The sequence below is a fragment of the Myxine glutinosa genome, chromosome 6 (assembly GCF_964187855.1).
Source record: "Myxine glutinosa chromosome 6, kmMyxGlut1.1, whole genome shotgun sequence".
NCBI classification, from domain to species: domain Eukaryota; kingdom Metazoa; phylum Chordata; class Myxini; order Myxiniformes; family Myxinidae; genus Myxine; species Myxine glutinosa.
This window is the reverse complement of record NC_136266.1, coordinates 12818487-12842372: the sequence shown is the minus strand read 5'-3', so window position 1 is coordinate 12842372 and position 23886 is coordinate 12818487. Positions and strand designations below refer to the sequence as shown.

The following is a 23886-nucleotide window of genomic DNA, read 5'->3' as shown; positions in this document are numbered from 1 at the left end:
CGTGCACCGACCCAGCGTTTGGCACCGTTCGCGACACCGTCTAAAAAGACGCGTACGGGTCGCCCGTTGGGGCCTAACACGCCTTGCAAGCGGCGTGGGGTTTTTGGCTGGCTTTCCCGTACCCGCTTCGCGTGGCCACGAGGGGCTGCAGCCGGGGTGTCGGGTACGATACCTGCCCGGTGGAAACACGTCCACCCGGGGTTCGTTCAACCGCCCGAGTGCGGCGACGCCGACCATCATCTTGGTCAGGAGGGGCCCAGAGACATTGTGCGGGACCGAGACCAAAAGGGGGTCGTGAGTACTCACGGGGACACACACATATAAGATGGCCATCTTAATCATAGGGAATTGATTGTGGATGGGGAATTGTTGATGGTTGTTTATTGTTGATTGCTCGGGGAAAATCTCCGTGGTTGTGTCATTGAAATTGTATGGTATCATTACCATTGAAATATATCCTTGAACTTCAGTTGTCTCTTGGGTGGAATTCATATAGATTGCGTGGCGAAAGCGCATATATAATATAACTTTCTGGCGAAGTTCCTCTCACGGTCCGGGGGTCACCGAGACCAGGTATTCACCGAGGGGACCACGTAACAGAATTGGGGGCTCGTCCAAATTACGATTTGCGGTTTCACAATTGGGTCTATGTCCGGGATTTATAATTGTATAACATAATAAAATAATAGTTTTTATTAATTAAAATTTATTAATTAATTATTAATTGGTAAATTTTTTGAGAAATTGGGGTAAAGTCTTGGGTGAAGGTTAACAGGTGTTAACGATAGGCACCATGGCGTTTGTGGCACAGAACTTTGTGGTAACCCCGAGTGAGGCACAGTTCCGAGCGTTACTAAAGTCGGACCTCTTGAAATTGGCCAAACATTTTAACTTGGAGGTCCGAACTAATTTGAGGAAGGCAGAGTTGCAGACCACGGTGATACAGTCTATGGTGGGATTAGGAACATGGGACGAGTTAGCCTGGGAGTGGCTACCCGAAGAACCAGAAGACGTTGAGCTCCGGAAACTGGAGTTGCAGTTACGGAGCCAGGAACGGATTAAAGAAGAAGAAAGGAAAGCAGAAAAGGAAAGAGCAGAAGAAGAAAGGAAAGCAGAAAAGGAAAGAGCAGAAGAAGAAAGGAAAGCAGAAAAGGAAAGAGCAGAAGAAGAAAGGAAAGCAGAAGAGAGGAGAGAAGAGAAACAAGCAGAGGAAAGGAGCGTGGAACGAGAACTCCAGGAAAGGTTAAAAGAAGAAGAAAGGAAAGCAGAAAAGGAAAGAGCAGAAGAAGAAAGGAAAGCAGAAGAGAGGAGAGAAGAGAAACAAGCAGAGGAAAGGAGAGTGGAACGAGAACTCCAGGAAAGGTTAGCAGAAGAAGAAAGGAAAGCAGAAGAGAGGAGAGAAGAGAAACAAGCAGAGGAGAGGAGAGCTGCAAGGGAACTCGAAGCAGAGGAGAGAAAAGCGGAAAGGGAATTAAAGGAACGTGACATGGAGCTTCAGCAGGAAATTAAATTCAAGGAGCTGGAGTTAATGAGAGAACGGGGAGAGGTACCACCCTTGCTGACGGGGTCGACACCTAACCAGAAAACCTGGGATGTGGGCAGACATGTGAGGCTGGTTCCACCGTTCAGTGAAAAGGAAGTCGCGAAATCTTTTCCACACTTTGAGAAAGTGGCTCGACAATTAAACTGGCCGGAGGAGGCCTGGACCATACTCGTGCAAAGTGTGCTGGTGGGGAAAGCTCAGGAAATTTATTCGGCGCTACCAATGGACCAATGTGCAGATTATGAGGTACTGAAGACGCACATCCTCAAAGCCTATGAGTTGGTTCCGGAAGCTTACAGGCAAAAATTCAGGAATGCCAGGAAGAGGGAGAGTGAGACCCATGTGGAGTTTGCCAGAGTGAAAGAAAACATGTTTGATCGGTGGTGTGAGTCAAAAGGAGTCGGGAAAGACTTCGAAACATTGCGGGACTTGATCCTGGTGGAGGAATTCCAGCAGTGTGTCCACGAGGACATCAAAGTGTACCTGCAGGAAAAGAAAGTACCAAAGTTGTGGGACGCAGCCACCATGGCAGATGATTATGCCTTAACCCACCGAATAGGGGTCCACAAACCTAACTCCTCGCCTAGACTTCAGCAGGGGAGTTATGGAACACCCGGTGCGGAGAACGACCTTACATGGCGGCGGCCTCGAGATGATTATGGGGACAACTATGATACCCCAACAGTTAGAAATCCGAGGGCTACGGGCCCAAGACAAACTTATTTTTCGGGGGGCTCAAGGCCGACCCCGAGGTTCTCCCCCGGGCCTACTTGTGCTTTTTGCCATAAAACTGGACACTTGATGTCCCAATGTTACCTCCGGAAAAGGGAGAACCCGGAACGGAATCAGTCTAGTGCGACTCCGAATGCACTGGCAAGTGTGAGAAATCATTCTTGGAGAGCAGAGCGGGGGGAAGATTCCCCTGTCAAAGGTACGGCGTCCCGGGAGAACCTTGTTCAGGAGGGCTACAAACATTTCATTTCAGAGGGGTTCGTGTCGCTGGATGGCGACCCGAGTAACCAGAAGCCAGTTAGGGTATTGAGGGACACAGGAGCCCACCAATCGTTGATGCTGGAGGGCATTTTGCCATTGTCGGAGAAGACGGCAACTGGGGTTAGTGTGCTTTTACAGGGGGTCGGGGGCTATGTTAAAGCTCCGCTTCATGTCATCCAGTTGAGTTCTGAGTTGGTATCCGGGCCGGTCACCGTAGGCTTACAAGCCACCCTTCCTGTGGAGGGAATCTCTTTTATTATCGGGAATGATTTGGCCGGGGGGCGAGTTTCGGGTAATCCAATAATGGTGGACAAGCCCAGTAAGGAAAATAACACCACTCGGTTAGAGATGGAGATTCCGGGTATCTTTCCATCCTGTGCAGTGACTCGGGCTATGGGTAGAAAGCACGCGGAAGAGAAGGAGGAAGAAAGAGAGGGGGAGTTGGAACCCTTAGAGGTACGGGAAGACAACTCGGAAAAGGGAAATAACCAGGGGAGGGATTCCCAGGAATTTCGAGAAATGGTAGCGTCTGGAACGCAAGGGGACGTGGAGTGTCCGTCGGAGACCGCGGAGAACGAAGTGGAGCAAACCGCGCTGGTCCGAAGGAGACTAGTGGAAGAACAACACGAAGACTCGGAGATCCAGAGGTTAATTGAGAGCCGTTACGGAAGAAGAGGCTACGAAGATACCTGTGGGGTATTTCATGAAGGGGGAAACCCTAATGAGGAAATGGAGGCCCCCGGAGGTGCCCGCAGACGATGAGTGGAAAGTTCACTATCAGATTGTGGTGCCACCGCTGTACCGGAAGGAGATCTTGAGTTTGGCACATGAGACCCCTTGGGCCGGGCACCTGGGAGTGAACAAGACCTGTGACAGGATATTGGTACATTTTTTCTGGCCGGGACTGCGACGAGATGTGGCAGAGTTCTGCAAGTCCTGCCATTCTTGTCAGCTGGTGGGAAAGCCGAATCAAAAAATCCCACCCGCCCCGTTAAAGCCAATTCCAGCTTTTGAAGAGCCATTCAGCCGAGTCATTGTGGACTGTGTGGGCCCTTTACCCAAAACCAAAGCTGGACATCAATACTTACTGACCATCATGTGCGCGTCCACCAGGTTCCCCGAGGCAGTGCCTCTGAGGAAAATAACGGCGGCAGTTATTGCAAAGGCCTTGATTAAATTTTTCACTTGGGTTGGTCTACCTAAGATCATCCAATCGGATCAGGGGTCCAATTTCATGTCCACACTGTTCCAGCAAGTGGTACACCTGTTGGGGGTGGAACAAGTAAGATCCAGCGCCTACCATCCCGAGAGCCAAGGGGCCCTGGAAAGGTTTCACCAGACTTTAAAGAATATGATCCGAATGTATTGTTTTGAATGTGCCAAGGATTGGGATGAAGGGATACCCCTATTGTTGTTTGCGGCGAGGGAGTCCGTGCAGGATTCCTTGGGATTCAGTCCGTTTGAACTGGTGTTTGGACACGCCGTGCGGGGACCGTTGAAATTGGTGAAAGAACAGTGGTTACTACAGGAGTCCCAGACACCGATGGTGGAGTATGTGTCCACAGTAAAAAACCGATTGGCAAAGGCGTGTGAGGTGGCACGACGGAACTTGAGAAGGGCCCAGGGGAAAATGAAGGAGAGACATGACAAGACCTCGCAGATAAGGAATTTCAGTCCTCAGGACCGGGTGTTAGTATTGCTGCCCGTTCCAGGTCAGCCCCTCCAGGCTAGATATTTCGGTCCTTATGCAGTGGAGGAGAGGGTGAATGAGACAGACTACGTGGTGACCACTCCCGACCGACGAAAAAAGCGACAGTTGTGTCATGTCAACCGACTGAAGAAATATCATGAGAGGGAACCGGTGGAAGACGTAGTTCCTGTCTCACCGGTCGTACCGGTGAAAATGGACGGAAACGCCGGTGTGAAGTTTGATAACTTGGATGACCAGGCCTGCCCCAAATTGACGAACACCGAAGTGTTGAGTCATTTGGATGAGAAGTTAGATCATTTAACAAGGGAACAGCAAGGACAACTGTCCAGCCTAATGTTCGAATTTAAACATTTGTTCACAGATGTACCTGGTCGTACGGACTTAGTATATCATGATATCGAGGTGGGGGAGGCCACTCCAGTGAAACAACACCCCTATCGGATGAACCCGGTGAAGATGGAGTATCTTCGGAAGGAGATGCAATATATGTTGGACAATGACATCATCGAACCAAGCAACAGTGAATGGAGCTCCCCATGTGTGTTGGTTCCGAAACCCGATGGCAGCTTCCGGTGTTGTACAGATTTAAAACGGGTGAATGCAGTGACCAAGACCGACTCCTATCCGCTCCCGAGGATTGACGACTGTATTGATCGAATAGGCCCAGCTAAATTTGTTACCAAATTTGACTTGCTGAAAGGGTATTGGCAGATCCCTCTTACCGATAGAGCCAAAGAAATCTCAGCTTTGGTCACTCCGAATGGGTTATATCAGTACAAGGTCCTCCCTTTTGGGTTGAAGAACGGGCCGGCTACATTTCAATGACTGATTAATAGGCTCATTGCAGACCTGGAGGGGGTGGAGGCATATCTGGATGATGTAATCATCCACACCATGACCATGGAAGACCACATTAAGCAAATCCATGCATTTTTTCAGATGATGTCCGAGGCAGGTCTGACCATCAACTTAGCCAAGAGTGAATTTGTAAGAGCACAGGTAGTGTTCCTCGGCCATGTAGTAGGGCAGGGTCAAGTACAACCAGTGACCGCCAAGGTAGAAGCTATCGATCGCTTCCAAGTCCCAAAGGGGAAGAAAGAGCTGATGAGATTCTTAGGTATGGCGGGGTGGTACCGGCGGTTCTGTAAGAATTTTTCGGATGTGGTAGCCCCTTTAACGAGTTTGTTGAGAAAGGAGACCCCATTCGTTTGGGATGGCAAATGTCAGGCGGCCTTTGCCCATGTCAAAGCGATACTAATGAGCTCTCCGGTCCTAACCGCTCCGGACTTTCAGGCACCTTTCAAGTTGGCCGTAGATGCAAGCGATGTGGGGGCTGGAGCGGTCTTGTTACAGGAAGATGAGGATGGGGTGGACCACCCCGTGTGCTACTACTCCAAAAAGTTCAATAAACATCAGGCAAATTATGCCACCGTGGAGAAAGAGACCCTGGCTCTCCTGCTAGGGCTTCAACATTATGAGGTGTATTTAGGAATCACGTCCTTTCCCATAAAGGTCTTTACGGATCACAACCCCTTAACCTTCATTCAAAGAATGAAAAATAAAAATCAGAGGTTGATGAGATGGAGTTTGGCTTTGCAGGGGTTCAACTTGGAAATTGAACATGTACGGGGCCGGGACAATGTCGTGGCGGACGCTTTGTCCAGATTGAGTTAATCTAGGGGGGGGGGGGTTGAGTTATCTGGTTTGTTTCTCCAAATGGGCCGGCAAAGAAAGTTTTCGCTGGGTTCAAACTTTCTTTCTTGAAGGGGGGGAGTGTTACATATTTATGTGAATGTATGTGAATTACCATTCAGGTCTTTGCTTATCCGTGTGTAGTCTATTAAGGGTTGTTGTGGTTGGAGGGTCAGGAGCCCTTCTGAAAAGTGGCCGGAAACGGAAGTGACCGGAAACGGAAGAGGAAGGGACACGAGGAAGAAAAGGGACGGGTCTTCTTCTCTTTCCTCGCCCCGCTCCGACGAAAGGTGGAATTGATTGAGCCGTGTGGACAAGCGGCGTTCCCGAGCCCGTCTGGCGAGAGGAGTTACCAGGACGGATACCTGCCCGGTGGACGTCAAACTGTCGTGTGGCCGTGCACCGACCCAGCGTTTGGCACCGTTCGCGACACCGTCTAAAAAGACGCGTACGGGTCGCCCGTTGGGGCCTAACACGCCTTGCAAGCGGCGTGGGGTTTTTGGCTGGCTTTCCCGTACCCGCTTCGCGTGGCCACGAGGGGCTGCAGCCGGGGTGTCGGGTACGATACCTGCCCGGTGGAAACACGTCCACCCGGGGTTCGTTCAACCGCCCGAGTGCGGCGACGCCGACCATCATCTTGGTCAGGAGGGGCCCAGAGACATTGTGCGGGACCGAGACCAAAAGGGGGTCGTGAGTACTCACGGGGACACACACATATAAGATGGCCATCTTAATCATAGGGAATTGATTGTGGATGGGGAATTGTTGATGGTTGTTTATTGTTGATTGCTCGGGGAAAATCTCCGTGGTTGTGTCATTGAAATTGTATGGTATCATTACCATTGAAATATATCCTTGAACTTCAGTTGTCTCTTGGGTGGAATTCATATAGATTGCGTGGCAAAAGCGCATATATAATATAACTTTCTGGCGAAGTTCCTCTCACGGTCCGGGGGTCACCGAGACCAGGTATTCACCGAGGGGACCACGTAACAATATATATATTGTTACGGTTTTGATGTTTGTACAGTGAGTTCAATAAAGGTTAAAGTCTGCCCCCCATAGATAGTCACACAAGCAACATGTAGCCTCATTTGTAGTATAGTTATTTCTTAGTATGTGTGAGAATAGGCCATTTCCTATGTTAGTTCTGCGTTGTGTAAAGCCAGAAAAATAGGCCCTACTGCCACCGATCATCCTACGTCCGTAACCTCAATACAGTTTGTTAACATTATCACCACGCCCTCTGACGCCACCACCTCTGAGCCCTGATTGGCGGCTCATGCTTACCGTCATTGCTCCTGCCACTTTGCCTCGACTCCGCCCCGATCCTCCTCCGCCTCCCTCGTGTTAACTCGCCCAAAATGAACCAACGTTGAATGAATGAATGAATGATCGTTTTAAGGCCATTTTTCCCCGCTAAAGCGGGAGTTAGCCTTACGGGCCCCATGACAATCATGGTTCCCTGTTTGAAACATTGCCTCAAACAGGGAACCATGATTGTCATGGGGCCCGTAAGGCTAACCCCCGCTCTAGCGGGGAAAAATGGCCTTAAAACGATCATTCATTCATTCATTCAACGTTGGTTCATTTTGGGCGAGTTAACACGAGGGAGGCGGAGGAGGATCGGGGCGGAGTCGAGGCAGAGTGGCAGGAGCAATGACGGTAAGCATGAGCCGCCAATCAGGGCTCAGAGGTGGTGGCGTCAGAGGGCGTGGTGAGAAGAGTCTGGTGAGTTCCAGAAGGTTCGCGGGGCGTTCCTATATAACCCGATGCACAAAGCCCTCGACAGGACTTGCCGGGAGAGAGAAAGACATTAAAAAGGACTAGCGCTGGAGAACCCAAAGGACTCGCAGAGGAACTCCAGATAAGTGCGGTAAAAGAACTCGCAGAGGAGAGAAGGACTTGCTGGGGCAGAGAAAGAGATTAAACAGGAATCGCAGAGGAGAGGGAGAGATAACAAGAGGACTTGCACCAGTTACGGGAAAGGACGTGCTCGTTATTGAACTTACAGCCAGAACGCGCGGTGCTTGATGAGCTTGATGAGCCTTGCCGCACTTGCATAAGAACGGCTGAGTAACCGCCCGTTGCCGTAAAAGTCCCCCCTTTTCCATAAAAGTCCGCCCCTTGCCGTTCTGCCTGATATCTCCTTCGTTCGAGAGACGCGCTATGAGCCCCGGTCTTCGCCTATCACCATCTTCGCGGGACGCACGTGGACCACAGAGAGCCGGACGGGGCCGATCCTGAACGACCACATCGGCACGTTGGTGAACATCGACATCTGCAATCCCCTGTGTGAGTGTGAGTGAGACAGGCCCGTTGTTCAGGGATAAGTTAAGACTCTCTAAGCTTGCTCTGTGTCCCTGCATCCTTGAACCTTGTACATCCGTGTGGGAATCATTAAATCAGTGTTCTTTCTTTCTTCCTGATTCAATCGTTCCCATGATTTCTCCATTTGACTAAGCATGGCACGAATAGAACCGCTTAAATCGGGGTCCATTAATTGAGACTGCGTGGATCACGTGTACGCAAACCGCTCGGCGTACTCCAACCTCACATGGTTCGTGCGAGGCTTGCTACCTCGCTTCCGTGGTGGCGCGAGTACTTAGGTACGAGCGAGAATTTGGTCCTGAAACCCTATTTTGCGCTCGCACGGAAAGGACGTAATAAGTCTCGGTTCCACCAGGCCAGTAAAGATGGGGGGGGGGGGGGGGGGGGATTAATCCCCTTGAGGCTATATATATATATACATATATATATATATATAAATATATATATGTATATTGTTGCGGTTCTCTACGCCGGCCTTCATCCCCTTATCAAGGGGGGATTAATCCCCTTGTCTTTACTGGCCTGGCGGAACCGAGACTTATTACGCCCCTCCCGGACACACGCGGAGTAGGGTTTCAGGACTACTTTCTAGCTCATACCTAAGTACCCGTGCTGCCCTGGGAGCGAGGAAACAAGCCTCGCACGAACCACGTATGATGTTAGTACGCCGAGCGGATTGCGTACACGTGGTCCGCACAGTCTTACTCAGTGGAACCCGATTGGAGCGATCTTATTCGTGTCACGCTGAGTCAACTGGAGAAATCACAGAAACGATCGAATCAAGAAGAAAGGAAGAACAGATGGGTTTAATTATTCCCACACGTATATACCGTTCAAGGACGAAGAGACACAGAATAGCCTTAAACAGTCTTAACTTATCCCTGGGACAATGGGCCCATCTCACACACTCACACGGGGGATTGCAGATGGGCAGGTGTTCCCCAACGCGTCCAGGGATGGTCCTCATCCAGCTCTCCACAGACCCTGGCACGTCCCGCGAAGATGATGGCAGGCGAAGGCAGGGACTCGTGGCGCATCTCTCGTGCAAAGGGATGTTCGGGGCGAAATGGTAGAGGGCGGACTTTAGCGCGGCTGGCAGTTACTCAGCCTCGTTCACTCGCGCGGCTGAAATGCGCTATTTCGTTATAAACGCGCCTAGCTGCGCCCGCGTATATGTAACGACCAACTCCTCTTCTCAAATAGACTTGATGTTGGTTAGCGCGTGCGTTCTTGTGCAATGGTCAAGTTCATCAGGCAGTACAACGCGAGTCCTTTTATCTCTCTCCCTCGCAGAAAGTCAAGTCCTCTCAGCCCTCCGATGCAAGTCCTCCTCTGCCAGTCCTGTCGAGGGCTTTGCGCAGCGGGTTTTATAGCTACGCCCCCTGAACCTTCTGGAACTCACCAGACTCTTCTCACCACGCCCTCTGACGCCACGCCGCCGCCATTTCCCTCGAGCTCTGATTGGTGGCTCATGCTTGCCGTCATTGATTCTGCCGCCCCGCCTCGACTCCGCGCGGATCCTCCTCTGCCTGCCTCGTGTTAACTCGCCAAATATGAACCAACGTTAACGCAAAAGGGGTTGAGGCTACAGACGTAGGATGATCGGTGGCAGTAGGGCCTATTTTCCTGGCTCCTACTCAACGCAGAATTAACAAAGGAGAGGAACTAAGCTCACAAATACTAAGACATAACTATACTATTGCGAGGCTACATGTTGCTTGTGTGACTAACTATGGGGGACAGACTTTAATCTTTATTACTCTCACTTGACAGACTCAAAATTGCAACAATATATATATATATATATATTGTTGTGGATTTGTAATTGTTGTAAAGATCACCCTTTGTAAATGTCATGATCGTTGTAAATACCTCCATAATTGTAAAGGTCAAAGGTCGTCCCCTTAATTAATTCATCGCATACACCTAGCCAATCTTAAGCCCTTCTAAGTAGTTATCTCTTTATTCTATGTGAGTTTAAGGCTCTGTTGGCCATTAATTGACACTCCATTGCACCGAATCAAATAAGAATAGCTCCCCTTCAATAATTACATTTCCCAGCCCAAACTCCCTCTCTGGGTAAAGCAGCTTCACAAGCGTGGGGTGCGTGCCCTCTCATTTCGCTACAAATAGTGAATACGTGCTCCGTGCTCTGTTTGAACAGGAGGTGCGGGGTCGCCGGGAAGAGGCAAGCCCAGGGCGCGCCACGAGGGGCGGGGCTGTTCAGCCCCATGCCCAAATAAGGGAACAAGCCCGTAGCTCGCCACGAGGGGCGCGCCGTTCGGCGCCATGTCCAAATAAGGAGGCAAGCCCGTGGCATTGCCATATAAGGTCACAGAGCACGGGGGGAGGGCGGTACCGAAACCGACGAGGGCATGTCACACCCGCGCTTGAGGATGAGATAGGCGTGCAAGATCGCGCAAGGCAAGAGAGAGATGAGTGAGGGAGCCCCACGAGCAGTTCTACAGAGGGAGTTCTGAAGTGAGAGTTCTGTGAAGGGAGTTGCTTGAAGGTTCATGAGAGTTGAATAAAGTAGGTACAAGGTCGGTGAGAAGGCATGAACGAGAGGCGTGATCTAGCAAGACTGAGAGAGAGAGACGTGAGGGGGTGCCTGTATTGCGGCAATAGGCCGACACCCTCTAGGCCCTATTGCCGGTCGGTGAGACGCGAGGCTGCGTTTGCCGGGTTTTCGCCTTGACCCCAAAGCGTGGATCGGAGCGCGCGCTTGGAGCCGGACCTCGACACCTACCATCTGCCTGGACCCTCCTCTGCCGTCCCAAACCATCCCTGCCTTTCCATCCTTTGGTGTACGTGAGTTTGTTCTGTGTGTCTTGTCCCTGGGTATTAATTAAGCTTGTATAAGTTAATATTTGCACTGTGTCACCTGCTTTTTCCATTTTCCCTGTATATAACCTTGACTGCTCCTTTTGCTTAGTGTGTGTAAATAATAAATCCTGTTACTCTTCTGTACGTCTTCTTCTTCTTCCTCTTTACATTCGGTCGCTTTAGAGGTTTCCAAATTGAATACCTGTGGCGCGATTTCGGCCAACGTCCAGGAATCGGGTAGGTCGGGGTAACTGTTCGGCCGCGGTGCCATCCGCTCGGCAAAACAACATCTTATCCGTGGTCCGTAACTATATATATATATATATATGTATATATATATATGTGTATATGTGTATATATATATGTGTATATGTGTATATATATATATATGTGTATATATATATGTGTATATATATGTGTATATATATGTGTATATATATATATGTGTATATATATGTGTATATATATATATATATGTGTATATATATATGTGTATATATATATATATATGTGTATATATATATGTGTATATATATATATGTGTATATATATATGTGTATATATATATATATGTGTATATATGTATATATATATGTGTGTGGCGGACACAAAAGCCCACTGGCGTGGTGACATCATTCCACGCACCAAGTGGGCGGTGGCCACGCCCCTGGGGTAGGCGTGGCCTCATGATATACACCGGGCGCGCAGCCCGGAGCGCGCCAGTGTTACAGTGAGCTCCTGAAATAAAGACGCTTATAAGTTACCGCTTGTCCGCTTCCTCCTTGCTCGCAAGCAGCGCGCATAACGCCGCGCTTTACTGGTGACCCCCTCGACGTTGGATCTGCCGGAGCGATCCTTCCACACGCGACGCCATTGCCATGGCCAACTTCATCAAACTTCCCGAATTTTGGGAGGCTCAGGCCGAAGTCTGGTTCGTCCAGGCCGAAGCCCAATTTCAGCTTCGGCGCCTCACCGGCGATGACACGCGCTATTGCCACGTCGTCGCCTCCCTCGGGCCTGGCACGGCCGCTCGAGTTGTGTCCGTCCTTCGCCACCCACCGGACGGCCACAAGTACGAGGCACTCAAGCGGCTACTCCTAGCCACGTTCGGCCTCACGGACGACGCACGGGCCGACCGCCTCCTGGATCTCCCCGAGCTCGGTGACACGCGCCCGTCGGTCCGAATGGACCATATGCTGTCACTGTTGGGCGACGAAGCCCCCGGTTCTCTATTCCGGGCGCTTTTCCGTCGCCAACTTCCAGCGCAGGTTCGCCTCGCGTTGGCCGGGACTGGGCTAACGGAACCCCGAGCATTGGCAGCCGAGGCGGACAGGTCCTTCGCCGCTTCGGACACGCGGGCGAGAGTCGGCGTGGCCGTCACGGCCCTCGAAGCTGATGCTGCTGATGCTGCTGATGCTGCTGTTCCACAGCATCAGCTTATACAGCATACGCAGCATGCTGATACGCACCTCGTGACCGCCGCCACGCCGCGCCCACCGCCGCGGCGAAAACCGCCACCGCGGGGAAACCCGCCAACTCCACCGGCCTGGCGGAGCCAGCCGCGCTCCTCCAGCTCCACCACCTGGTGCTGGTTCCACGCCAAGTTCGGCCACGAAGCTCAGCAGTGTCATCCGCCATGCTCCTTCAACAGGTCGGGAAACGCCCGGGCCGGCGCTCAATAGTGGCGATGAGCGCCGGCCGTTCGAGCAACTGCTGTTCATAACGGACACCTTCTCCGGGCGCCGTTACCTGTGCGACACGGGAGCGCAGGTGAGTGTCGTTCCTGCCGGCACGTCAGACAAGCACGCCGCGGGTGGGGCCCCCGCGCTGCTTGCCGCGAACGGGACGCCCATCCGTACGTACGGAAAACGCTGCCTCTCTCTGCGGTTCGGAGGGCAGGTTTTCCGATGGACGTTCGTCACCGCCGACGTGCCCATGGCACTGCTTGGCACGGACTTCCTGTGCGCTAATGGGCTCCTGGTCGACGTCAAGCGCAGACGTCTTGTCCAGGCCGAGACGTTCAGCTCGCTCGCTTGTGCGTTGCCCAGCTCAACGAGCGGCTTGCCAAGCGGCTTGCCGAACGGTTCGGTTCCGGCCACGTTGGTCTGTACGCTTCCGGCAGCGGACGCATTCACCCACCTCCTCGCCGGCTTCCCAGCCCTCATGCGGCCCACCTTCTCGGCGGGGGCCGTCAAGCATGGGGTGGCCCATCACATCCCCACCGTCGGGCCACCGGTCTACACCCGGGCACACCGCCTCGAGCCGACGAAGCTGGCGGTGGCAAAAGCGGCGTTCGCTACCCTGGAGCGACTCGGCATCGTTCGGCGCTCAGAGAGCGCTTGGGCGTCGCCGCTGCACATCGTGCCGAAGCCCGGTGGGGGATGGCGACTGTGCGGGGACTATCGCCGTCTCAATGACGCCACGACTCCCGACCGCTACCCCGTCCCCCACATTCAGGACTTTTCCACCCGTTTGGCGGGCAGGTCCTTCTTCTCGAAGGTGGACCTCATACGCGGCTACCATCAGGTCCCCGTCAGGCCGGAGGACGTCTCGAAGACGGCGGTCATCACGCCATTCGGACTCTTCGAGTTCCTGTGCATGCCCTTCGGTCTGAAGAATGCGGCTCAGGCGTTCCAGCGACTGATGGACAGCGTCCTGCGCGACTTGGATTTTGTCTACGTCTACCTGGACGATATCCTCGTCGCCAGCGCGTCCCGCGAAGAGCACCTACGCCACCTCCGCACGCTCTTGGAACGCCTGGGCCAGCATGGCCTGATTGTGAACCCCGCAAAGTGCCGGTTCGGCGCCGCCATAATCGATTTTCTGGGGCACCGTGTCACAAGGCACGGAGCCGTCCCCCTGCCGGCCAAGGTGGAGGTGGTGAAGTTGTTTCCGCACCCCCGCACGATCAGAGGGCTGCAGGAGTTCCTGGGCATGGTGAACTTTTACCATCGGTTCCTGCCCCGTATCGCCCAGCTCCTGCGTCCCCTGCACGAAGCTCTCCGAGGTAAGCCGGGCAAAGGCGACGTTACCTGGACCGAGCAGATGGACACGGCGTTCACGGGCGCGAAGCTCGCCTTGGCTAACGCCACCATGCTCGCGCACCCGGCGCCCGATGCACCGATCGCCCTCACCACCGATGCCTCGGACTACGCGGTGGGCGCGGTGCACAAGCAATGGGTGCGTGGAGCTTGGCAACCGCTGGCGTTCTTTAGCCGGCAGCTTCGCCCGCCCGAACGCCGTTACAGTACCTTCGACCGCGAGTTGCTCGGACTTCACTTGGCGGTCAGGCACTTCCGCCATCTGCTCGAGGGCCGTGCGTTCACTGCCTTCGTCGACCACAAGCCACTGATCTTCGCGATGGGCAAGGTCACCGAGCCGTGGTCGGCCCGGCAGCAGCGTCACCTCTCGGCCGTGTCCGAGTACACGACGGACATCCAGCACGTCGCGGGGAAGGACAACCCGGTGGCGGATTGCCTTTCCCGGGCCGTCGCCCACGCAGTCCACCTCGGCATCGACTATGCCCGGATGGCAGCGGACCAGGCCGCTGACCCCGACGTCCAGGCCTTGCGGACCGCCGTCACGGGCCTCCGCGTCACCGAGGTGCCGTTCGACGGCGCGGGCGCGGCCCTCTTGTGCGACGTCTCCCTCGGGTGTCCTCGCCCCATCGTGCCCGCGGGCTGGCAGCGCCAGGTGTTTGACGCCATCCACGGCCTGTCCCACCCGGGCGCGAGGGCCTCCCAAAGGCTGATCGCCGACAAGTTCGTCTGGCATGGCCTCCGGAAGGCCGTCCGCGGCTGGGCCAGGACGTGCCTCGCGTGCCAGCGCGCCAAGGTGCACAGGCACACCCAGGCCCCGTTGGCCCCGTTCACGGTGCCGGAACGCCGGTTTGACCACGTCCACGTGGACCTGGTGGGACCTCTGCCCCCCTCGTGGGGTTTCACCTACGTCCTCACCATGGTGGACCGCACCACCCGGTGGCCGGAGGCCGTGCCCTTGGCGTCGACAACGGCGGCCGATGTCGCGCAGGCTTTCATCGCCACCTGGGTCGCCCGGTTCGGCGCCCCCTCAGACATCTCGTCCGACCGCGGCCCCCAGTTCACCTCGGAGCTCTGGGGGGCGGTCGCGCAGGGGCTCGGGGTCCGGCTGCACCGAACCACGGCCTACCACCCCCAGGCTAACGGCCTGTGTGAGCGATTTCACCGCTCATTGAAGGCCGCGCTCCGGGCCACCCTCCGCGACGGCGGCTGGGTCGACAGGCTCCCCTGGGTCCTGCTGGGCCTCCGGACGGCGCCCAAGGAGGACCTGCGCGCATCCGCGGCGGAGTTGGTCTTCGGGCAACCGCTGCGGGTGCCGGGCGAGTTCCTCCCCGACTCCACGGCACCATGGTCCGCTCTGCAAGAGACCGCCCAGAGGTTCGCCCCGGTGCCAACGGCATGCCACAGGCACCCACCGACGCACGTCGCCCCGGAGCTTCGCATGGCGGAGTACGTCTTCGTCCACCACGATGCCCACCGGACACCACTGCGGCCCCCGTACGACGGGCCTTTCCGCGTGCTGGAGACCGGGGCGAAGCACTTCACCCTGGACATCGGCGGTACTCCTGACCGCGTTTCGGTAGACCGCCTCAAGCCGGCCCACCTCGACGTGGACCATCCACCGCCAGTGGCCCGACCCCCACGTCGGGGCCGCCCCCCTGCGGGCGGACCCCCGGCACCGCCCAGCCCCACCGCCACGCCGCCCCCCCCGGTCCTGCACCCATCCCAGGGGCAGCCAGGGGCATCCCACCTGGCATCCCTGCACCCCGGACGCCGCCGATCGCCAGGGGGCGCTTCGGCCGGGTCATTTGTCTGCCCCGCAAACTGGCCCTCCAGGTGCGCGGGAATTCTGGGGGGGCGGGGCGCGTGTGGCGGACACAAAAGCCCACTGGCGTGGTGACATCATTCCGCGCACCAAGTGGGCGGTGGCCACGCCCGAGGGGTAGGCGTGGCCTCATGATATACACCGGGCGCGCAGCCCGGAGCGCGCCAGTGTTACAGTGAGCTCCTGAAATAAAGACGCTTATAAGTTACCGCTTGTCCGCTTCCTCCTTGCTCGCAAGCAGCGCGCGTAACGCCGCGCTTTATGTGTATATATATATGTGTATATATATGTGTATATATATATATGTGTATATATATATGTGTATATATATATATGTGTATATGTGTATATATATATACATATATGTATATATATATATATATATATATATATATATATATATATATATATATATATATATATATATATATATATTATATATATATATAATCTATATATCCCAGGAGATAGATCTACTTTCCTGCTGCTCCCACAGGAAGCAGGTGTACTTGTTTCATAATATTGACAACATTCACCCGTTTTATTAAAAAACCAACAGTGTTTTGTTATTCCAGGGTAGCACCGCACACTGTATCAGAGGCAGGGACATTCATCTACCTTAATCTGGAAGCTATACTATAAGAGGGAGCTTTGTTTGTCTGTCTGTCTGACTGTGTGGGTTTCGCCATTTTTCTCAGAGATGGCAAAACAGATATTTGTCAAACTTTCAGAGGTTCATCAGCGATGTCGGGGGAGTCTTTTAAACAACAACAAAAAAACTTTTTGGAATGTTATTTTTTAATCACTCTATCGTGCCTAAGCCTTTGTAGCCATGTGAAAGGTAATATTTAATGACCCCGATACAATTCCTTAGTGGGTGTAGGGAAATGTTTAGGGCCCCCAAAAATTATTTCTTCAAAATGCCAACAGGATTAGGGCAGCATCGGGCAACGCCAGGTACCCCAACGCCAGGGGTACCCCCCTGCTAGTTTTTAAATAAAAAGAAAAAACAATTTCAAACAGAAACTAAAGCAACCATTATCGCAAAAAGATCGAGTACAGCACAATAAGTGGTGAGTTCCAGAGAAAGATGTGTGATTGTAACAGGAATAATTTAATATAATAATAGCATTACACGTGAATCATAGGGATAAATACAAGGCCTTTTTTACACCATAGATTCGATATCTATGACACAATGAACCAGGGCAGGATGGTGGAAGCAGGAAGTTTATTCCACATAGGATAAGGGATCATTTCCTAAAAGGCCCCACCGAGGCTGTCGGTGTTGGCTTGATTTGAAAGTGACGAGCTGGTGTGGTGGAAATAGCGGTTTAGATGAGCAAAGGCCTCCCATAGCTGGCTGGCATCACCAGACTTACACGTTTTTTTTTTTTTTTTTTTTTTTTTTTTTTTTGGATACTGAATCGAGGCTCGTGAAAGAGCTAACATTTATTTCACAAACAAATCAACCAGACAAACAAAATATACAAAAGGAGGGAGCGGAAGACAAGATGGGGAGAGAAGGGGAAGCACACGACCACAACATTTGAGAGCAGGGAGAAGTGTGGGAGGGAGAGGGCTTGGGGGCAGGAGGCGTGGGAAGGGGAGGTGAGGGGGGGGGGGGGGAGAGGTATAAAACAGTTTATAGCACTACTCGAGCTAATCGTGGCAATTGGCCTTCTAAACGATCCCAGACACCACTTTGCATGGATCATGCTTGTTCAATTACAGGAAAAGAAGTTCAATATAATCTTTACAATTTGATCCACTGAAATTCCCTCTCTGCTGCTCCTTTTGTTGTGAAAAGCTTTGGATTGTTTTTTGTTTTTCTTTGGTTCTCCCATTTGAGCACGTGGCTCGTGATACTGCGATCTCATGTTCAAATCCCACACACTATGTTAATTTGCCATCATCTACTTTTCCTATATGGCATCATCATGGTTGTCCGTCGCCAAAGATGACCGTTCACATGTGTCATGCGAACAAGCCGGGAATGTGAATGTTTGTAGTGCATAAGCTGCTGCCCAGACAACAACCTCACTCTGGGATCGTGAGTCGCGTAAGCTGGAGTCAAGTAACCTCTAGGAAGACCAGACCACATGCCATATGCAGGCCAGGTAGGAATTAGTAATTTGGTCAAGGTGCCTGCGATGACTCATTTACTCTTAATGACTGTGGGATCTTTAACGTCTACCAATGACTGGTGCTGACCGACCGGTCCTCCAGCTTAATGTCCATGCAAGGTATGTCGCACACATCGATGCCTCCCCCTGTGGTGCATCACAGTTAATAACGAAAACACCAGGATCCCAGTTTATAACTGGGTGAGGATTTGAACACAGGCTGAACAGCTCAAAGGTGTGCACACCTCTGGGCTATCCTGCTAGCCCTTTCCTAAATGGAATATGTGTACAGCTCATCGATTACTCTGATATACTGCAGAAAAAAAGCTTGTTGGGAACTTCATTCCTGTGTGAGGTTTCATTTTACCAAAAAAACCACATCCGCAGAAGCGTAAAACTCCACTACGGGAGAAAGATGCGGAGCAAAGAGGATATCACTTACCCATCATTCCAATGAACCTTCAAATGCTTTTTCGTGAGCTCAATGACTCCATCGAACCACTGCCAGAAGGTGAAGTTTCGACCAGGCAGGTTTTCCTGAATCCAGGATGGAAGACAGATGCATTTTGGGATCGTTCTGTGCCTTAGGGTAAAATACCTCACACAAGCAGTGCCCAGCCATTGCTCGGAAGTGTTGCAAGATTTCTTTATTAACCGCAATCATTCACTATCCTTCCACTCCTCAAATAAATAAATAACAGACTGTACTCCTCACTCAAAAACACGAGGATCTCCTTGTGAGCCGGTTCAAGACAGGTATGGTTTTATGTCTCGAGAAATTTGCTTTTTCCTCCCATCTGAGCACTTCCGAGCTGGTGTTACTGAGACTCCAGGTTAATCCCATATTAATGTGGATCTGTCCATTCTTTATTGAGATACTCATCCCACATTTTCAACATGTACAACCTCCTCCGCCTGAGATCACTTTTATTTTAGTCTTTTCATCTGCCATTTCATTCATATTCAGGTGAAGGACGTGAGGAGACATCCGTATATTTTTACATGAATTACAAGGACATTAGTAACAACTAGCCGAAACCCGTGGAACATCCACGGAAGGGAGGATGTGGTGTATGGATAGAGTGTACCATTATGGATGGCATAGGGGATTTGCTTGTCCGAGTAAGAGTTAGGAAGAAAGATGAGAATGAAGAGTGCGTATATGAACAACGATCGCCGACACCGGCACAAATGCATGCTCTGGATTGTCCACTCAGTGGGCGGCTTGCTTTCGCCTTCGCCTGTCCAATCAGCGGACGGCTTGCTTCGCCTTCGCCCGGCAGACGCCAATACGATGGCGTCGTAAGATGGCGTCGTATCGGCAGTTAATCGGATGCTTTTGGGCCCCAACGTCGGCTAATTCAGATTTTTCGAGTATGGCTGTACGTGATAAACAAAGAGCGCGGTTCGTAGATCGTAAATGCATTAGTGCCGTGGGCATCGGGTCACTGGGTGCGGCGTAAAAGGGATAACAAAGTCGAGTCCTTACGCTATTATTATATAGATGGACAAACCATGATAGTGAAATGAGACATGAACCTGGGATCCAGGCATCCGATTAGAATGCCAAACAAACAAATCCCATACAAATCTCTCATTTCCACTGTGAAAAAAGAAAGTCTGACGTCGTATGTTACCAAATGTTACCTTGAGTGTGAATGATAGGCCTCCAAGACACAAAGATCTTACACATCCCACCCTTGAGTGTGAATGATAGGCCTCCAAGACACAACGATCTTACACATCCCAGCCTTGAGTGTGAATGATAGGCCTTTAAGACACAAAGATCTTACACATCGCAGCCTTGAGTGTGAATGATAGGCCTCCAAGAGACAAAGATCTTACACATCCCACCCTTGAGTGTGAATGATAGGCCTCCAAGACACAAAGATCTTACACATCCCACCCTTGAGTGTGAATGATAGGCCTCCAAGACACAACGATCTTACACATCCCACCCTTGAGGGTGAAAGACAGGCCTCCAAGACACAAAGATCTTACACATCGCAGCCTTGAGTGTGAATGATAGGCCTCCAAGAGACAAATATCTTACACATCCCAGCCTTGAGTGTGAATGATAGGCCTCTAAGACACAAAGATCTTACACATCCCACCCTTGAGGGTGAATGATAGGCCTCCAAGACACAAAGATCTTACACATCCCAGCCTTGAGTGTGAATGATAGGCCTCCAAGACACAAAGATCTTACACATCCCACCCTTGAGGGTGAAAGATAGGCCTCCTAGACACAAAGATCTTACACATCGCAGCCTTGAGTGTGAATGATAGGCCTCCACGAGACAAAGATCTTACACATCCCAGCCTTGAGTGTGAATGGTAGGCCTCCAAGACACAAAGATCTTACACATCCCACCCTTGAGTGTGAATGATAGGCCTCCTAGACACAAAGATCTTACACATCCCACCCTTGAGTGTGAATGATAGGCCTCCTAGACACAAATATCTTACACATCCCAGCCTCGAGTGTGAATGATAGGCCTCCTAGACACAAAGATCTTACACATCGCAGCCTTGAGTGTGAATGATAGGCCTCCTAGACACAAAGATCTTACACATCGCAGCCTTGAGTGTGAATGATAGGCCTCCAAGACACAAAGATCTTACACATCGCAGCCTCGAGGGTGAATGATAGGCCTCCAAGACACAAAGATCTTACACAACGCAGCCTTGAGGGTGAATGATAGGCCTCCAAGAGACAAACATCTTACACATCCCACCCTTGAGGGTGAATGATAGGCCTCCAAGACACAAAGATCTTACACATCCCAGCCTTGAGGGTGAATGATAGGCCTCCAAGACACAAAGATATTACACATCCCACCCTTGAGGGTGAATGATAGGCCTCCACGAGACAAAGATCTTACACATCGCAGCCTTGAGTGTGAATGATAGGCCTCCAAGAGACAAATATCTTACACATCCCAGCCTTGAGGGTGAATGATAGGCCTCCAAGAGACAAATATCTTACACATCCCAGCCTTGAGGGTGAATGATAGGCCTCCAAGACACAAAGATCTTACACATCCCACCCTTGAGGGTGAATGATAGGCCTCCAAGACACAAAGATCTTACACATCCCAGCCTTGAGGGTGAATGATAGGCCTCCAAGACACAAAGATCTTACACATCCCACCCTTGAGGGTGAATGATAGGCCTCCAAGACACAAAGATCTTACACATCCATCCCACCCTTGAGGGTGAATGATAGGCCTCCAAGAGACAAATATCTTACACATCCCAGCCTTGAGCGGTCTCGAGTGGCATCTCAAAGCATCATTACAGGTAAATGATGCCACATACAGCTATTGCTTCTCATAAAGGGCCAGGTTTAAAGGTACAAAACATAGATGCAATTGCAGCACTCAGAGTGGCCATGTTGCATGATCTTTTGTGACGTCATCAGGAAATTACATACCCGATTGAACTGCGCCCAAGATATGCTGCTGTTGTTGTAGTCCCCGGAGGTTGGCGGTCGCACATGGCTGAAAGCTTTACGTGCAAGGTAGGCCAGACTGCTTTCGGACAATCCCACCAAGCTTTGCATCTCAGCCTGAAACTTGGTGCTGAGAACGGAAGCCAGCTCCCACCAGGCCACCTTCTCAGGTACCTGGAAGGGTAGCCTGCCCTGCGCACAAACCCCGACCATTAGAGGACAAGCAGCGGAAGAACTGCACCGCTCGTCCCGTGTTTGGTGACGCTGGAGCAGTTCACGTGTATACCTGAAGTGAAAAAGATGTGCAAAGCTCAAGGTGAAGGTAACGGAAACATCTTACTGGCTCCGCGAAAGCGTTGTCCCAAAGGATGGTAGCCGTGGCGTTGTTCTCCTGACTACCATGCACCGTCACCGCAACCGGTAGAGAAAGGGCCTGAGAAGATGAACACATTCCAAGTCCAGGTAGTTGGTATCTCTACTACAATAGTTATCCGGAGTAGTTGGTATCCTGAGATATCGTTTTTAAGGTATGTAAATTTTGACTGGGTGCAATTGTTCCACAATTTGATAACAATCTCACGTTTTTTAGAGGTAAATGTCACAAAAATGACCATTTGGCATGAACGGGGGAAAAGAAGAACTACACTACACAGGTGCTTCCTGGTTCAAAAGGCTACATCAGGTAATTTCCAGCCTTGACTGTGCTGGGCACTCATTGGTTTTTTAATCAGACGCCTTCGTCTCGTGAAGTTGACAACCTCTGGTTGACCACACGACCATGATCTCTCCTCATGGTATTTTTTCATGATTTACACGTCAAACTTACACCTGAAGCCAAAATTCCCCGAAGCTGATTTCACATTTCCCGTTAGAGATTCTGAGGCATTGGGATTTTTAACAATTATTTATTTAGTCGGGGAGGGGAATCGTTTAATAGATGAAGAAGGGATGTGGGGAGGACAGGGGAGGTTGAGTAATTAATGGAGATAATAAACTGTAAGATTGATACATGAACATTGTTCAATTATAATGAACAGTTGTTTAAGGAGTCACAAGGGACTTCAAACACTTCATATGGTCCATCAGGCCTTCTCAAGCCCATCATGATGTTGAACACCAGTGATAACTCTTTCCGTAATGATTACAATTATCTTTACAACAACAACAACAACAACAACGTTTTCAAGTCCTCGAAGAGTTAAATACACATTCCCATCTTGAGGCCTAATTTAACCTTTATCATTACCTCTGCCACCAAAGGTGGATGGAGGTTTGGTTTTCACCCCTGTCTGTCTGTCTGTTTGTCAGTCCGTTTCTTTGTGAACAAAATATCTCAAAAAGTTATGGACGGGTTTGGACGAAATTTGTTGGACAGGTTGGGTGTCTGACAAGGAAGATTCGAGTCCATTTCGGTGAAGATCCGGATCCGGAACCAGCTAGTCGAATTTTTTAAGTGAATCTTCACCATTGAGTGATTATGGCCAACCAGGTGGAGGTGTGCTCTCTACTGAGTGCCGTTCTAGTTGTTTTCATGCATTTGAGCTCCTATACCGATCATAGGGGACTAAATATTAAAGTTTATCCAAGAAAATACAACATTTAAAAAATATGCTTGGGGAGGAAATCCTCTTGGCTAATGTTTGGAAGTAAGGTAATAGTTTATGGGGATTCGTAGCCTTAAAATTCATTAACGCAGTCAAAATAAACTCTTAATCTCTGGGGTTCAATGGAGTTGCTCGACTTCCCATGAAGCATCAAGAAAAACTGGGATTTATGAAGAAACAAATGTTATCAACAAAACACTTCAATGGCATGTAGTATCACCATTTGAATCAGCTGCCATGCTTCATGCAATTGAAACACAGGTAAGCGTTTGTGGTTTCAGGAAGGTGCCCTGGATGTGGTATGGGATGCTTGATAAGACTGCCTCTCCACCGACAGCAGAGGAACCTTTCATTGTAACTACTCCATGAGAAACCACACGCGATTCCACCCATGGCACGGGGTATACCATGTTAACCACTTTTGCCCAATGTTAACACCACCAGGTCCAAAGTAGAAACGACCGCTCTTAGGGTGCAAAGTGTAGGATTTTCTGTAATATTATTCAATGAGAAACCACCTTGGGATGGCTGTATGTACTGCATTATGTACATTAATTATAGACAACACGGTCAGAAAGATAACCCATTCTGTTTCAAATAATCATAAAGAGATTACCAGGTATGTTTCATATATATATATATATATATATTTATGGGTTTTCGGTTTCTCTGTGGTTAGGTAATCTCCCACTTGTGGGCTTTTGCCATAATACAGAGAAAAAAAATAAGCTTGCTGATGTGAA

General features: G+C 51.0%; 1 protein-coding gene across 6 annotated transcripts in view; it reads right to left on the bottom strand.

Moving 5' to 3' along the window:
• The window catches only part of LOC137429594 (signal transducer and activator of transcription 5B-like), a 334283-nt gene that overhangs the window by 25041 nt on the left and 285356 nt on the right, over positions 1 to 23886 (bottom strand). For all 6 annotated transcript variants that reach the window (XM_078779603.1, XM_068119622.2, XM_078779605.1 and 3 more), the window contains exons 9-11: positions 21880 to 21972; positions 21522 to 21731; positions 18528 to 18622 (exon numbers count right to left, since the gene is read on the bottom strand). In XM_078779603.1, the coding sequence (XP_078635729.1) occupies positions 18528 to 18622; positions 21522 to 21731; positions 21880 to 21972 (398 nt within the window). The remainder of the gene's footprint in view (positions 1 to 18527; positions 18623 to 21521; positions 21732 to 21879; positions 21973 to 23886) is intronic.